We start from the raw sequence: 16,381 nt of genomic DNA, 5'->3' as shown, positions 1-16,381 counted from the left end.
TTGTGAGGCGGAGGTTGCGGTGAGCTGAGATCACACCATTGCACTCCAGCCTGGGCAACAAAAGCAAAATTCCATCTCAAAAAAAAAAAAAAAAAGAGTACTTACCTTACTACTTGCAAGGCTGTCTGATGTATCCTCTACCATTACTTACTCTAACTTATCTTTTTAAACTGTAATGGTCTCAAGACAGTATTGATTTGGCATCCTATTAATGTATGGTAACCGCCAGTTTCGAAACCAGTGTTCTGAGTGATGACTTATTTCCCAATTTAAAACATTTCCCTCAAACAACCCTTCTCTACATTCTTGCCTGTCACTTCTCTAATACGTGATATAATTTACCTGCTTAAAAATGTCCAGGCCAGGCGTGGTGACTCACGCCTGTAATCCCAGCATTCTGGGAGGCCAAGGTGGGTGGATCACTTGAGGTCAGGCATTCGAGACCAGCCTGGCCAACATGGTGAAACCTAACTCAACTAAAAATACAAAAATTAGCTAAGCATGGTGGCGCAGGTCTCTAATCCAAGCTACTTGGGTGGGTGAGGCGAGAGAATCACTTGAACCCCAGAAGCGGAGGTTGCAGTGAGCTGAGATCACACCACTGCACTCCAGCCTGGGCGACAGCGAGACTCTCTCTCAAAAAAAATAAAATAAAATACAAAAATAAAAACATCTAGTGGCTTCCCATGATGTCCTAAATGATGAGTAAGCTGCTCAAAGTCTAGATTCATTGCCTTTGTGAGACAGTTTTCCTTGCTCAGAAATGTTTCTCCTTTCAGTCTGATCTCATTTACCCTTCAAAGCTTAGCTCAGGTACCCCTACTTCTATGAAGCCTTCTGTCCTACATTCTTCAATGCCTAACTTGGGCTACAGTTAGTTGTCCAAGGACTCTTACTGAAAACTAGCATTATACTTAGTACAAAAAACATGTGTCAGAATTACTGAATTTTAGGAGCTCACAATTCTCTCAGTCGGGATGGGAGAATTGGAAATGAGGTGGAGGAACATAGTACCAAAACATACTATGCGTAATTGTAGGTATGTCATTGAATTCTCATGACTATTTTCCAAGGTAATACCATTTTATAGAGACTTTAAAACTTGCCAAAGGTTACAATGGCTGGAAATAATATTGAAAAACCATCCTCTTTACATATTATGCTCAGTCCTCAAAAAGATGTGATGCAGTTTACATAGTCCAAGTTACACGGCTATTATACATGAAAACAAACTAGCACTTTAGGCTCCTGACTTCATAGTCACATCTTAATAAGACACATGGGAGCCTAACAAACTTTTCACGTTTTTGGTGGGCATCTATTAAACATTATATACTTTATTATTCTAAAATGCTGAAAACAGGGAGGGAATAGGAAACAGAAAACTGGATATAACCACTAATATTGAAAGTTACATTGAATATAAACTATGACTCCTTACTCGTATCTACAGGACTCAAGATTTCCTATAATTCTTAGGGAAAGTAAACTAATATATTGTTTACTTTTTTAATGTATTAAAAAATTAGCCGTAACTTAATATATTAGCTTACCTAAGACTTTTCAGAAGCTACTGCTGAAAGGAACAAACTCATTTTTTTAAAAACAGAAAAGAAAATCGATTATTATATTAGAACACTAATGGAGACATAACTTAATACAGCAATTGTATAGATCTGGCTTTTTCTTCTTCCCTTAAGACAAAGACCAATATAAAATATTAACTATCAATATTAAGAGTGGTTACAGGTTCTTAATAGATTATTTAGGTAACCACCTCCAACACTGTTAGAAAGAGGAAGGATATGAAAACTGCTGTGTAGCTATACAACCTAACACAAAGATAAGTTTCCATGATAGTACACATATGTTTAAAAAATATAATGAAAAGATTTTTAAAAACATGCATTCAAAAACATGCGAAAACCTGTAGTAAAGCAGAAAGAACAGTACATTTTTGAAACTTCTTGTGTAATCTTTGCATGTGAACTAAATTTGAATGTTCATTCCATAAACATTACGTTGTTATAATTTTCTTATTTGTCTTCCCCATAGGACTAGGAATTTCAAACAGCAAATGTTTGTTTTTTGATTCAAGCATCCAATATATAGTAGGTGCTCAGCAGCAATAACAATTATCATGAAAGATAGCATTTATTTTACCCTCACAATAACCCATTGAGGTAGGGACAACTACTGGATCAATTTTATAGCTCAGGATACTGGGACAGGAAGTTTAATGATTTGACCAGGGTAACAAAGCTAGTAAAGTACAGAATCTGGACTCAAAACTAGCACTGTGTTCAAACCTCATGCTCTTGAGTACTGTAACATACTGTCATTGAAAAACAAAGTTGCTATAAAGTACCATATAGCAAACAATCTCATTTAGACCCAATAAAGGAATAGATACATTAGTTTTGTAAGGTTAAATAATAATTACGGTATTAATATCCTACCTATGAAACCTTTGCCATTATCTACTATAAGTTCCAAGTAATAGAAAAATTCACAGTGACAAGTTAGTGAGAAAAACAACATTGCTTAATACTGCAAACAGAAAGATCCTGAGACAACATAACTGGAATATTCCAAACACTAATTCATCAGCTCTTCAGAAAATGAAAAACAATTTTAAGAGTCCATTGAGAATTATTTTGGACCTGAGATATGACTTGATTCTTTATTCCTTTATACAATGACTATCCAAAGAAAAGTATAAAAATTAAAAATCCAAATCTTCAAGTAAGTTAGAGAGCTGTTACACAACAAAAGTCACTATCCTAAAGGAAAGCTGAAGTGATCCCTTTTTCCTAAAATGGTGTCACATATGAAAAAAGTAATGCAAATTTATGTTCAAGGGAAATTGAAAGTAGAATCTTTTTATGAGCCAAAGCTTTTAAGAAATTAATTTTATACAGAAGCACTTTCCCTGCCTTAATCATAATATACAAACAAAACTCTTGGTCAAAGAACAATAATTCATAAGATGGTTTCTCATCTCAGATCTGCCATTTGTAAACAGCAAACTCAGTTTCATTAACTATATAATATATATTAACAGTACCGTCTACATCTACCTCACAGGATAGTTGGGAGAATGTATGTGAAAGTGCTTTATAAACAGTAAAGGACTATTAAATATTAAGCACTCTGGCTGTATTGTTGTTTTAGATTTACTCTACCTATTCTGTTATTATACTCTGAAAACCTCACCACCTCCTTTATACTTTATTCTTTTAATCTAGTAAGAACAGGAATTCTAACTAAAATGAGATATATTATTGCATGTGCCCACAAGTTTTGAGCAAAGACTGGGCTTTCTATCATTTTGACTCTAGTCTTTTTTTAGTTTGTTTTTTCTTTTTATTTTCTGATATGTTCTGGATAGTTCAGCTTGCAGGAATAATCAATCACCAGATAAGTACCACTACAGTAAGTTTCTAAGGTATATTTCAAGTATATCTTAAACATACAAAAATGTTAGAAAAATACTGAGGAAAAAAAACAGGCTACATTACTGATACTCGACTGCTCTAAAATTACATTATATTCTGTTAACTATATAATACATACTTCTTCTGAAATGTGAGGTATGATTTGTATCTATTTCAAGGGAAATACAACGAAATCTCAAAAGAAAATATTTCCATTGAGATTTACTAAACAAATTCTGAAGCGTTATGAAAGTAGAGTTTGTAATGACCTAGAATGCAAGGCGCCAGATCTACTGAGTTGAAAGGTGAACTCATCAATTCAGCTTAGCAGATGCTTTTAGGCCAGCTTCTAGACCAAAGCTTTGCTTGCACATGGAGAGAATGTATTTCTAACTAATAATCATCTTAGGGAAAATAAATGGTAGTATTTACCTGCACTTACAAATATTAAAAATTCAGATTATAAACCCAAAGGTCTTCTTTAGGTTAAAAGTTGCTACAAGAAACCAACATTTAATCACACGTAGTTACTTTCCAACAAGCAAAAACAGTTTAATGTCACTACATTTTGCCCTTTTTTACCTACATCCTGGCTTATTTCACTGAGTTTCAACCTAAAAAAGAGATAGTGCCTACCTAATATGGTTGTTTGGACGACTAAAATAAAAAATATAACTTATCTAACCCCACAGTAGCTATCATTACTATTCTACAGACCAATACATCAAAGGAAATTCCAGTCTTCAAAGCTTCAAACTTTAGAGTCACTGCTTAAAAGTAACTGATCTGCCAACACTGGAGTTTACCAGGAAGTAGCACTCTTTAATTAATAATGTTTTATGTGTAAATGACTGCCAGAAAATAAATCATCTTAATAAATTTTAGAGCCTTATATAATAAAATACAAATAAATTGATAAACTCAAAAAGTACTGAATTTCAATTTGGAAGATGCATTTCCTTTAAAGGAAATATATTTTTTAAATGACATAAAAATCACTTTGCGCTCACTATTTCCCATATACTCGGCTAACAAATACTCCCTTAAATTTCAAAATGTGTTGTCTAACAAGTTTCTTTTCCAAAACATACGGGTCCTTTTAATCTGCTTAAAAACTCTTCTAGGCAATAAGAACTGAAACTAACACATGAAAACCCAAGTGTCAGGAACTGCTCTAAGCCCTAGGCACTGCTCATGTTTTATTCATCTCTGTATGGGTGGCTGGCTAGTTCAGCAAAGAATTTAGCAAATAAATCAACAAATACTGGTGAATAAATTAGTCATCAAAACGACGCAGATGGTTTGGCTAATTCAAATGAATGTTCTTACATTATTGCTCAGATTTAGAACAAATCCCAAATATCCCAGCCTTGAAAATTACTGGGTTTTTTTGTTGTTTGCAAGGGAAAAGGAGAAAATGAGATCTATTTTCGTATCTAGTTCCTGAAACTAAAGCTAAAAACAAATTAGTATTCAAAAAAAAAATCACGTAGTGGAAATCATAACTTCCAACTTATTAGAAAACTCCTAGCGTCTCAGGGATTTTTCTCCTCCCAGTTTTTTCTCTATCTATCAATACGGTGTCCCATGAAAAGGAAATAGTCACAAGCCACTGCTCCCTCTAGTATCAGGTATTAATTTCACTAAGACGGCTTTAATAATTCAGAAATATCGACTCAAACAAAACAATGTGCGTGGTGCTACCTAAGAACCGACCTAGCGATGCATGGTCGTGGTCATTACTTTGGGAATAGAGTACGCTCGCCAATCAGAGGGTTTGGGAAGACAAAACGCAGTGTGAGGCATCAATGAAAGCACATCGCAGGGGGAGGGGAGAGGAAGGAAAAGATCAGAGAGGATTAATGACTGCATTACTGATGGGACGGGAGGAGGTAGTCGAGGACCCCGTGCAAGGGGAGTGGAAAGGTTCATTTTGCAGTGACCGTGGACTGGGGAGTGGGAGGAGGGGCAACTATCAACAGGAATCTCCCCCCTGTGGATGGGTGCGTCACTTACGCAGCCGCTTCTAGAAAGAGAAAATGTGCCCTCAGGTCAATCTCAAAGAGCAACTGCGACGGGACGGGGGAGTGACCTTCCTAGGTGTGAGGGGAAATACAGGGTCACTTCCCAACGGACTTAGGGAGGAGATGTTGCCCTAGGTCTTCCTCGGTCATCGTGGGACAGAGGCGATTGTGGTGAGGACCCCTACAGCCGCGTGAGGGACATAAGAGACCCAGAGCTGAGGTGTGGGCGTTACCTGCAGGGTCACCTCCTGGGGGTCCCAGTGAGGCCGCAGGTGTTGCAGGAGGCTCAGGGCTCCCTCCCGGCAGCGCTGCTCCTCCTGATCCTGAACGGTGACGTTCAGTTTGGGCACCTCCGGAGAGCCGGGAGGGACGTGGATGTAATTGGCCATGGCCCAGGCGACGGCGGAGACTACCACCACGACGACGGCGACGGCGACCACGAGAACGGCGGGCGCCGACAGACTGGTGGATCCTTCCGTCCCGGGGCGCCCTCGCGGGAGGGCTGGGGGCGCTCGGACGGGCGGGCGAGCGGCAGGAGAACGTCTGGAGGCGGCAATGTCGCCGATCCGGGTCTGGACAGCAGCTGAACTGAGCCCGGGCCGCTCTCGGGAAAAATTCCTGTTGTCGGCGCTCGACCGCGGTCGGCCGCGGAGCATGCCGGGGCTGGCCTGACGCTGGCGTCACGCGCGGGGCGGGGCCTGCGCTGCGTCAGGGGGTGGAGGCGGGGTTTCTCGCCTTCCGTCACAATGGAACCGCTGTACCGCGACGGACTTGTCGGCCTGCGATTAGCACACACCCATCCCTGGGAACTGCTGGTCTGGAAAGCGGGGCTGCTTCTCCGGGATGAGCCCCAGCCCTGCCAAGCCCCTCAAGGCATTGAAGCTTTAGCTCACCTGATCCGAAAGATCGTGGGCATCCGGGCTCGAGTTAACGACTGAATTTTTGTGGGAAGCAAGGGACACGTTCTAAAATAACCCTAGGATCACTCTCCGAACTTGTCCTGAGTCTAGGCAAGCAGTGTTACTCAGTCGCCTTGATCTTGGAGCTGCTGTGTTCTGGGGACCTCATACTAGCTGGGTTAACTATATTCCCATTAGAGTACATGGGATCGCAGTACTCGGGATAAGCTGAGTTCAGGTATTTGGGTAAGACAACTGCAGCACTTAAGTTATTTGTGGAGTAAGATGTTCGACCATACAGAGAATAATTCGAAGCTGGGGAGAACAGGTTAGAGTCTGGTATATAGAAGAAAGGGAAGGAAAGGAATAGTTTTGAAGCTCAACACTGGAACGACCCGATGTCCGTGCCAAGGTACCCCGAGTGGGCCATGAAATCTTGCGTCTCAGTGCCTTACAGGGAATGGTAGAAACTGGATAAGCTACAAGTAAAGTATTGGGGCCTCTTAATTTTCCTTTTTGATGGAGGAAAACGGTCTGGGATTCCCTGCAGCACTTAGTATTTGGTGAATACGTTTGTTAGTAGTAAATAAAACCCTTAACTGGACTGAGTTTAATTAACATTCAAAATGTTTAATTACTTCACCAGCATTAAGTTTACATCCTGATTGTTAAGAAAGAACCTACTTACCTTTGTAATTCACAAAATAATTACTTCACCTATAACGGTAAACTTCCTAAACTAAAAAGAGGGGTGGAAATGGAGCTTTATAATACAGCAAAGAAGTTGATTTAACATTTTTCAAATTTAATGGGTTTTTTTGCTTGCTTTTTGTTTTTGTTTGTTTTGAGACGGAGCCTACTCTGCACCCAGGCTGGAGTGCAATGGTGCGATCTCGGCCCACTGCAACCTCCGCCTCCTGGATGTAAGCGATTCTCCCGCCTCAGCCTCCCGAGTAGCTGGGATTACAGGTGCGTGCCACCACGCCCAGCAAATTTTTGTATTTTTAGTAGAGACGGGTTTCACCATGTTGGCCAGGCTGGTCTCGAACTCCTGACCTCAGGTGATCCACCCACTTCGGCCTATCAAAGCGCTGGGGATTATAGGCAGGGCGCGGTGGCTCCCGGGCGTGGGCCACTGCACCCTGCCAGATTTAGGCATAATTTTCTACTAGAAACATTAGAGTGTGTGTTCCTTCCACTTTGGGGAGAAATCGTAAATATACTAATACTTTCACATTTCAGATACTATCCCTTGTATTTTTGTATAAATTGTATTTTTATTAAGCAGTTGACATTTTAAGAATTTTAAAACTTTAAGAATTGTAAAATAATTTAATTTAAAATTATGTTGCAAACTGCACTAGTTTGTAACGGTAAATAAGAGTCCATTAACAAGTAGAAGAAAAAGAAAAACAACTGTTAGGTACCTGAGAAAAGAAGTAACAAAAATGTACAGGATCCGTGGATAAAATTAATGGAGAAATGAACCATATTCATAAATGAGAAAAGATTAATATAAAGGCCTCAATTTTCCCTAAACTAATCAGTACATATAATGTAATTCCAGTTAAAATCTCAGAAGGGTGTTTTTACTGAACTTGTTAAAATGACACTGAAATTCATATCAAAAGTTAAGGTCCAAGAAAAGCGCTGTGATTAGGGAGAGAGGGATGGGGACAGGTAAGATGAGGGAATATATTGGGAGGACCATTCCTACCACGTTGTATTATATATTGGTTTCGGTATGGGCACATAAGCTACTAGAACATAATGAAGTCCCGGAACAAAACCCACACACATATGAGAACTTTGTATATAACAAAAGTACCATTACAAATTAGTGAGAAAGTCCAGACTGATCAATGAACAGAAGTGGTACAGTTGCTTTTTGTATGAGAAGAAAATTTTGATCCCTCCCTCTTATTACACACAAAAATTAATTTGGGGAAGATTAAAAACCTAAATATTAAAAGCAAAACTTTAAAAATGTGCAAGAAATATCAATTCTTATCAACCTAATCTACGGATTTAATTCTAATCACCCCAGGTTATGTCTTGGATATCAGCAAACCAGTTCTAATGTTTACATGCAAAGTCACAAGAGCCAGAGTAGCCAATATAATATTAAAGAAAAACAAAGTCAGAAAACAGACAGACTTGAAGACAGTATAACTGGGTGCAGTGGCTCATGCCTGTAATCCCAGCACTTTGGGAAGCTGAGGCAGGAGGTTCACTTGAGCCCAGGAGTTCAAGGCCAGCCTGGGCAACAGTGAGACCTTATCTCTCCAAAAAAAACTTAATTAGCCAGGTGTGGTGGTGCACACCTGTAGTCACACCTACTCAGAGGCTGAGACAGGTGGATTGCCTGAGCCCAAGAGATTGAGGTTGCAGTGAGCCATGATCAAGTTACTGCACTCAAGCCTGGGCGACAGAACGAGACTTTGTCTAAAAAAAGAAAAAAAAATAGTATACATTCCAGTAATCAAGGCAGTGTAGTATTGAGGCCAAGCCGAGTGGATCACTTGGGGTCAGTAGTTTGAGACCAGCCTGGCCAACATGGTGAAACACTGTCTCTACTAAAAATATAAAACTTAGCTGGGCGTGGTGGCAGACACCTGTAATCCTAGCTACTTGGGAGGCTGAGGCCAGAGAATCACTTGAAACTGGGAGGTGGAGGTTGCAATGAACCAAGATCACACCACTGCACTTCAGCCTGGGTAATAGAGTGAGACTCTGTCTCAAAAAAAAAAAAAAAAGAAAAGAAAAAAAGACATATAGTACAGTGTAGTATTCACAAAAGAATAGATAAATAGATCTATGGAACAAAATAGAGTCCAGAAATAGATCCACACAAATACTGTCAACTAATATTTAACAAAGGAAAAAGGCAATTCAAATTTTGAATAAATGGTGCCAGAGCAACTGGATATACAGTTGCAAAAAAAAAAAAAGAATCCAGACACAGACCTTACACCTTTCACAAAAAGTAATTTGAAATGGATCATAGACATAAATATAAAACACAAAACTATACAACTCTTAGAAAGCAACATAACAGAACATCTAGGTGACTCTGGGTTTGGCAGTTACTCTTTAGATGCAGCATCAAAAGCACAACCCATGAAAGAAAACTGGTAACTTGTACTTCATTAAAATTAAAAACTTTTGCTCTGCAAAAGATAGTTAAAGAATGAAAAGACAAGCCACAGACTGGAAAAAAAAAATGTTTGCAAAACATATTCAATAGAAGATTTCTATTCAAACTATACAAAGTACTCTTTAAACTTAACAGTAGAAAAACCCAATTTTAAAATGGGCAAAAGATCAGAACAGATATCTCACCAAGAAGATATACAGATGGCACAAAAGCGTGTGAAAACATATTCAATATCTAAACAATGAGATACCATTACGTATCTATTGGAATAGCTGAAATCCAAAACACAACCAACCGAATGCTGTGAAGATGTGAAGAGGAACTATCATCGCTGGTAGGATGCAAAATGGTATGGTCACTTTGGAAGACAGTCTGGCAGATTCTTATGGAGTTAAACATAGTCTTACCATACAGTCTAGCAGTCATGTTCCTTGGTATCTACCCAGATGACTTGAAAACTTATGTCCACACAGAAACTTGCACACTAATGTTTCTAGCACCTTTATTCATAACTGTCAAAAATTGGAGCAACCAAGAAAATAGATGAATGTTCAATAAAAACTGCTACATTCATAAAATGGAACATTATTGAATGATGAAAAGAAATGAAGGATCAAGTCACAAGAAGGGAAGAATGGAGCAGAGGAGATTTTTAGGGCAATGAAACTATTCTTTATGATATTATAATGGTGGATGCATGACATTATAAATTAGTCAAAACTCACGGAACTATGCAATACAAAGAGTGAACCTGAATATAAACTGTGGACTTTAGTTCATATTTGTATTTTTGTCAATCAACATACTGCCTTGCTGTAGTAGTTAATAAATGTAAATGAATAAAAAAGTCAGAAAATATAGAATCAGATCTCTATAAGTTAGAGAAGGATTCCTAAACAGACTCATAAAGCACATGCTATGAGGAAAAAGGATTGATAAATTTGAAAACATTAACATTTGAAACCTCATGACCGAAAATACCATGAAGATAAATGACAAGCCATAAAAAGATATTTGCAATGTGTATGATCAAAAAAGTATTTATATTCAGGATACTACTAATAAATAAGGAAGTTAAACCACCCAGTAGAATAACTGGCAAACAAATAGCAGTTTGAAGAAAAGGAAATCCAAATAGCCAATAAGCTTTTGAAACTGTACCTCCCTAATTGTAATGTCTAATAATTAAGATGATGTAAATTAGAATAATAATGAGATACCATTTCACACCCATTAGACTGGAAAAATTTTGAAGTCTAATAATGCCAAGTGTACATTTCTTGTGGAGAAGTACATTTATTTGTGAAAACTTTGGAAAACAATTTTGCAGATTTTTATAAAGTTAATGGTAGACATTCTTTACCATCCAGCGGTTTCAATTCCAGGTAGATGCGAAAATCCCATACCATGTACATGATAAAGTGTGTACAAGAATGTTCACTGCTGTCTTGCTCCTTGTATTGCTAAAAACTGGCAGCAATCTAACTGTCCCACATTATGAAAATGATTAGATGGATGGATAGTTAGATCAACAGATCATTAGATGTTAGATAGGAATATATTATGACAGAATAAAGTTGACAAATAGAACATATGCATCTACTTATGCACATATTCAGGAGGCAACAGCGGTCCTAGAAGTCAAAATTCAAGCAATAATTCTGGGAACCCAACAGCTCTTCTGGTTAGTTGAGTTCTCTGTCTCTTCTCTCCACCTGTTTTTACCTATCTTCTGTTTCTAATTGTCTAGTTTTGCTTCCTCATGATTTCTGCGTACTGGCTTCTTTTCATGTGGCTTCCTATCATTTAGATCTTACTCAAAAGTTGTTCTCTGGAGGGGCATTTCCATCCATCACTTCCCTTATCACAACGACCTGTTTTATTTTTTATATATCATAAAACAATGGGAATTACCTTGGAATCAATGTATTCACTTTTTTTTTCCCAGCAAAGCAGCAAAAGTTTATTAAGCATAGTAACACTCCCAGAGAGGGGAGAGTGCGCTGACCTCTGTGAAATGAGATCAGCTAAAATCAGTGTATTTTTTATTTACCTTTTTAGTGTCCCTCTTACGTATTAGAATGTTAGTGCCAGCAAAGCAGAGCCACAGCTTGTCTATTGCCACATTTCCACTGCCTACAATAGTGCCTAGAACATAAAAGATAATAAATGCTTAAGCCTACCTAATTAGTCCTGAAACTGTGCCAGTCTCACATAAGAATAGCATTCAGCCAGGGGCTGTATCCGCTTAACTCATTATGCTGAAATCACCTGCCTGATCATTTCCTAGGCCACTGACCAGCCCACTAGTTATCTTTGAATCTGGAAAAAAATCTTAGCTACAGGGTGTCAGTAAAATATTCCAGCATCTTGCAACACAGGTCGAGAGAATATAACATAGCTATAAAGATGTAACATTATTTTGAAGTATACGACACATTTAATAGTCCCTTTCCCATACTTCACATGGCATTGGGACCCTCCAATACCTGGAATGTCCTGCCTCCTATGTCTGCTTCTTACAACCTCACTCATCCTTCAAAGCTTAACTCTCCAGCAATCTTCTTCATGGAGCTTATCTGGATTTTCCTAGTCCAAATTTACTTCTCCCTCTTATATATCTGTTAAAACACCTACAAAATTCTGCCTTATGACACCCACATTGTAAATTTAAGTCATAATGATTATACCACATATAAAAGACTAGAAAAGCTGTTTCTAACTTGTTACATAATGAGCATTTGTAAGAGGGAGTGAAAGGATCACTGAATATAAACCCAGGGGTGCTCTGGTTGTTACGTGACAAGGGTCTGGATTCAGACCCCAAGAGAGGGTTCTTGGATCTCATGCAAGAAGTAATTCAGGGCGAATCCACAGTGCAAAGTGAAAGGAAGTTTATTAAGAAAGTAAAGGAATAAAAGAACAGCTACTCCATAGACAGAGCAGCCCCGGGGGCTGCAGATTGCCTATTTTTATGGTTATTTTTTTGATGATACGCTAAACAAGGGGTAGATTATTCATGCCTTCTCTTTTTAGACCATATAGGGTAACTTCCTGACATTGTCATGGAATTTGTAAACTGTCATGGTGCTGGTGGGAATGTAGCAGTGAGGACAACCAGAGGTCACTCTCATCACCATTTTGGTTTTGGTGGGTTGAGGCTGGCTCCTTTACTGCAACCTGTTTAATCAGCCATCCCTCTTGTTTCTTCTGAGCAGCAGTCAGAGATGACTGGTTGGTTTACAGGAATAAGCAGGGCTGGCCTAAATTGCAGAAAGAAAAATAACGGATGAGACTAGAATTTAATAGCAAGTATACCATAGTTATTGAAACATAATCTCTCTCCAGTTTCCCATTGTTACTAAAGACAAATTATGGTAAGACCAATTTGCTTTATTATACTTGGCTTGATTATTTGTATAAAGTGCAGCAAGAATCATAATTTGCCATATAGGCTTTTTAATTAGCTTTGATGGAAATTTGTTGCATAAGGAATCTCAGATAACAGTTTTTTAGAGCCAAGTCCTGCCATGGGTTTGTACCCTCAAATACCCAAGTTGAGTAAATTCCTTTCCTCTTGGGGTCTCAAGATAACCTGGGGCTTCTGGACCTGAGAAAAAGTGACACTCTTTACTTACCACAGGTAGAAAACCTGTACAAGGGACTGTGTAGGCAAAGTATGAGGCCAGTTCCCCAAAGGGCTTTCATTGGTTTTACAAGTCAAGTTTGACTCCTTAAAGGAAAGCACACCATTCCAGTCAAAGCCTTGGTAAAATAACCAATTTCTCCAATTGCGTCCTGTTGCAAAAGAAAACTGATTCTCATTGCACTTATGCAAATAACCACACTTAACTTATTGCCATAAGTTAAGAATACTCACAAATAGTCTCCCAATTCTGGAGAAATCAGATAGAGAGAAACAAATATGTTCCAAATGTTATTCACAGCAGTATAGTTTACTCAATTGCCACAAGCTGTAAATAGCTGGAAAGAAAAGTTTTCTTGACTCTGGAAAAAAAAAAACAAAGGATCACCAACGTTTTAAGCAAAAAGTCACAAAGATTACTTGTGCTTTTTATTGATTCTCATTACTTAGTTAACTCCTGTTTTGCTTGATATTCATGAACACTTTAGCTGTCTGTGACAGTTCTGAAAGTTGTTTCCTCTATTCTAATGTCACAATTTTCAAAGTGTCAGAAACCTGCATATAAGAATGTCTGTTAGAGTTCTATAGCTGATTATAAACCAGCTTCTATGGAGAGTTAAAACAAGACAAAAATTGTCTGTGGATGACGAAACGTCTTAGGACAGCCACAGTCAAAAACACAACTGACAAAGGAATTTTGGTTACCTCTGTGGCTCAAAATGATTTTATGTAACAATATAACTACTCATAACATACACTAAGCCATATTAGAATTACAGAAGTTTCCCATAATTTTGGAACATATATTAATAACACATTTACAGCCCAAAGAAAACCAAACACCATTTCATATTTGATAATGCTTCCTGTGTAATTTTTTCTTTTGAGACTGAGTCTCGCTCTGTCGTCCAGGCTGGAGTGCAGTGGAGCAATCTTGGCTCACTGCAAGCTCTGCCTCCTGGGTTCACACCATTCTCCCACCTCAGCCTCCCGAGTAGCTGGGACTACAGGCACCCACCACCATGCCTGGATAACATTTTTGTAGTTTTTGGTAGAGATGGGGTTTCACTGTGTTAATCAGGATGGTCTTGATCTCCTGACCTCATGATCCACCCATCTCAGCCTCCCAACGTGCTGGGATTACAGGCATGAGCCACCGCGCTTGGCCCTATATAACTTTTATACCAAATAAGACAAATGTCACTGTTGCATTAGTGCATTATTGATGTCAAACCCAATTCTTAATGAAACCTTATCAATAAATGTATTTAATTTTTATCAGTTTGACCAAAGGTAAGATTTTCATAAACCTTTTACAACCCTTTACAATTTTTGTTAAAGAGCAGATCATAAGCAGGGTTTTGCTTTAAGAAAAACCTGTTGGGCCAGGCACGGTGGCTTATATCTGTAATCCCAGCACTTTGGGAGGCTGAGGTGAGTGGATTGCCTGAGGTCAGGAGTTTGAGATCAGCCTGACCAACAGGATGAAACCCCATCTCTACTAAAAATACAAAAATTAACTGGACATGGTGGTATGCACCTGTAAACCCAGCTACTTGGGAAGCTGTGACAGGAGAATCACTTGAACCCAGGAAGCTGAGGTTGCAGTGAGCCTAGATCACACCACTGTACTCCAGCCTGGGCAACAGATCGAGATTCTGCCTCAAAAAAAAAAAAAAAAAAAAGGAAAACCTGAAAACCTGTTGTGCTTTTATTCCAGTGGTTAATTTGCAGAAAAACTGAATAAATACCCCTTTAACTTTAGCCAATGTCCACACAGAATCTGTTTTATGGGTTAATTTTTCATAAACCATTAGACATTTTTCCTTTCTTAAACAATCCTTTAACACTTTAGGCAGAAAAAAATCTACCTTTCCATGACTTCTTATACTCTTTCACCAAAAACACATTTTACTTTCTTTACACACCTTGCATGTAAAATTGTTTCTTTGTAGTTTTAATTACATGTTATAATGTTAACTTTTAGCAACTTCTATTTTTGGTGAAAACCTTGGTAAATCTGAGATTTTAATTATGTACTAAGTGTGGATCCTACTCTAAGACACACCAGGCAGAAGTACATATAAGAGCTGACTCTCCAGCATAGCAAGGGGGTGTGGCTAATTCTACATGTTCCCAGGCCTTACCTTACTTAAGCAGGCAAGTTGTACAGTAAGAGTCATGGTAGCATCGTATGAGGCATTTAGAAGGCCAAACAACCTTTGAATTGTATATTTCTTGCATAAATTCCCTTCACAAATCCTTTCATGACTTACACAGACTATCTGAGACTTTCTTGAACTTTCTGACTTGCCCTACACATCAATAGTCATTTTACTTTAAGACAAGAATTGACCAGACAAGATCATTTCTCATATAAAATCTCTTTTTTTATAATCTTCTTTGTATAGCTAGGGTGCATGGTGAATTCCACATGTCCCCAGACCTTATCTAGAATCTAATGGCTTTAAGATAGGTAAATTGAACAATTTTCAAGCAGTTTATGACCTTAAAGCATTTAGTAAACTTATTATCTGACCTGCATAATTTAGACCAAATATCTTTACTTACCAATAATTTTTAAAACTATCTTGGCCGGGCACGGTGGCTCATGCCTGTAATCACAGCACTTTGGGAGACTGAGGCGGGTGGATCACGAGGGCTGGAGTTCAAGACCATCCTGGCCAACATGGAGAAACCCCACCCCTACTAAAAATACAAAAAAATGAGCTGGGCATGGTGGCATGCACCTGTAGTCCCAGCTACTTGGGAGGCTGAGGCAGGAGAATCACTCGAACCCAGGAGGCAGAGGTTGCAGTGAGCCCAGATTGCACCACTGCACTCCAGGCTGGTGACAGAATGAGACTCCATCTTAAAAAAACAAAACAAAACTATCTTTAGTTCCCAAAGATTACTTAAGTCACATGACTAAAAGTCATTACACTTTTTTACTTTTCTGATAAAATATTAAGCTCTTATTATTTTTCAACTAAAGCTATTTCATATGTAAATATCACAAACATAATACATATAAATACATAGACAGAAGATAAAAGATCATCCCCTAGGCCAAGAATTGAAACCTGAATCCAGGCCACCATTGTGAAAAGAGAAAGCATGACCACATGGTTACAAGGTCAAGTTCCCAAGGGCATAACTGACCAGAGAGAAACTTCATCCAGTTTACACACACACACACATACACACACACACACACA

The 16,381-nt window shown here is 38.5% G+C and overlaps 1 protein-coding gene and 1 long non-coding RNA gene across 2 annotated transcripts in view; one reads left to right on the top strand and one right to left on the bottom strand.

The window, feature by feature from the left end:
• ETNK1 (ethanolamine kinase 1) overlaps window positions 1-6,206 on the bottom strand; it is a 62,911-nt gene extending 56,705 nt beyond the window's left edge. Inside the window, exon 1 of the mRNA XM_011955242.1 lies at window positions 5,695-6,206. Coding sequence (XP_011810632.1) covers window positions 5,695-6,117 — 423 coding nt within the window. The 5' untranslated portion in view covers window positions 6,118-6,206. The remainder of the gene's footprint in view (window positions 1-5,694) is intronic.
• A 59-nt stretch (window positions 6,207-6,265) lies between these two features.
• Window positions 6,266-16,381, top strand: part of LOC105521161 — a 15,926-nt gene continuing 5,810 nt past the window's right edge. The window contains exon 1 of the long non-coding RNA XR_001003230.1: window positions 6,266-6,598. This is a non-coding gene — a long non-coding RNA (uncharacterized LOC105521161). The remainder of the gene's footprint in view (window positions 6,599-16,381) is intronic.

Source organism: Colobus angolensis, unplaced genomic scaffold, assembly GCF_000951035.1.
Source record: "Colobus angolensis palliatus isolate OR3802 unplaced genomic scaffold, Cang.pa_1.0 Scaffold11, whole genome shotgun sequence".
Classification (NCBI taxonomy): Eukaryota; Metazoa; Chordata; class Mammalia; order Primates; family Cercopithecidae; genus Colobus; species Colobus angolensis.
Note: the sequence above shows the minus strand (reverse complement) of the source record. Positions and strands in the feature narration are given on the sequence as shown.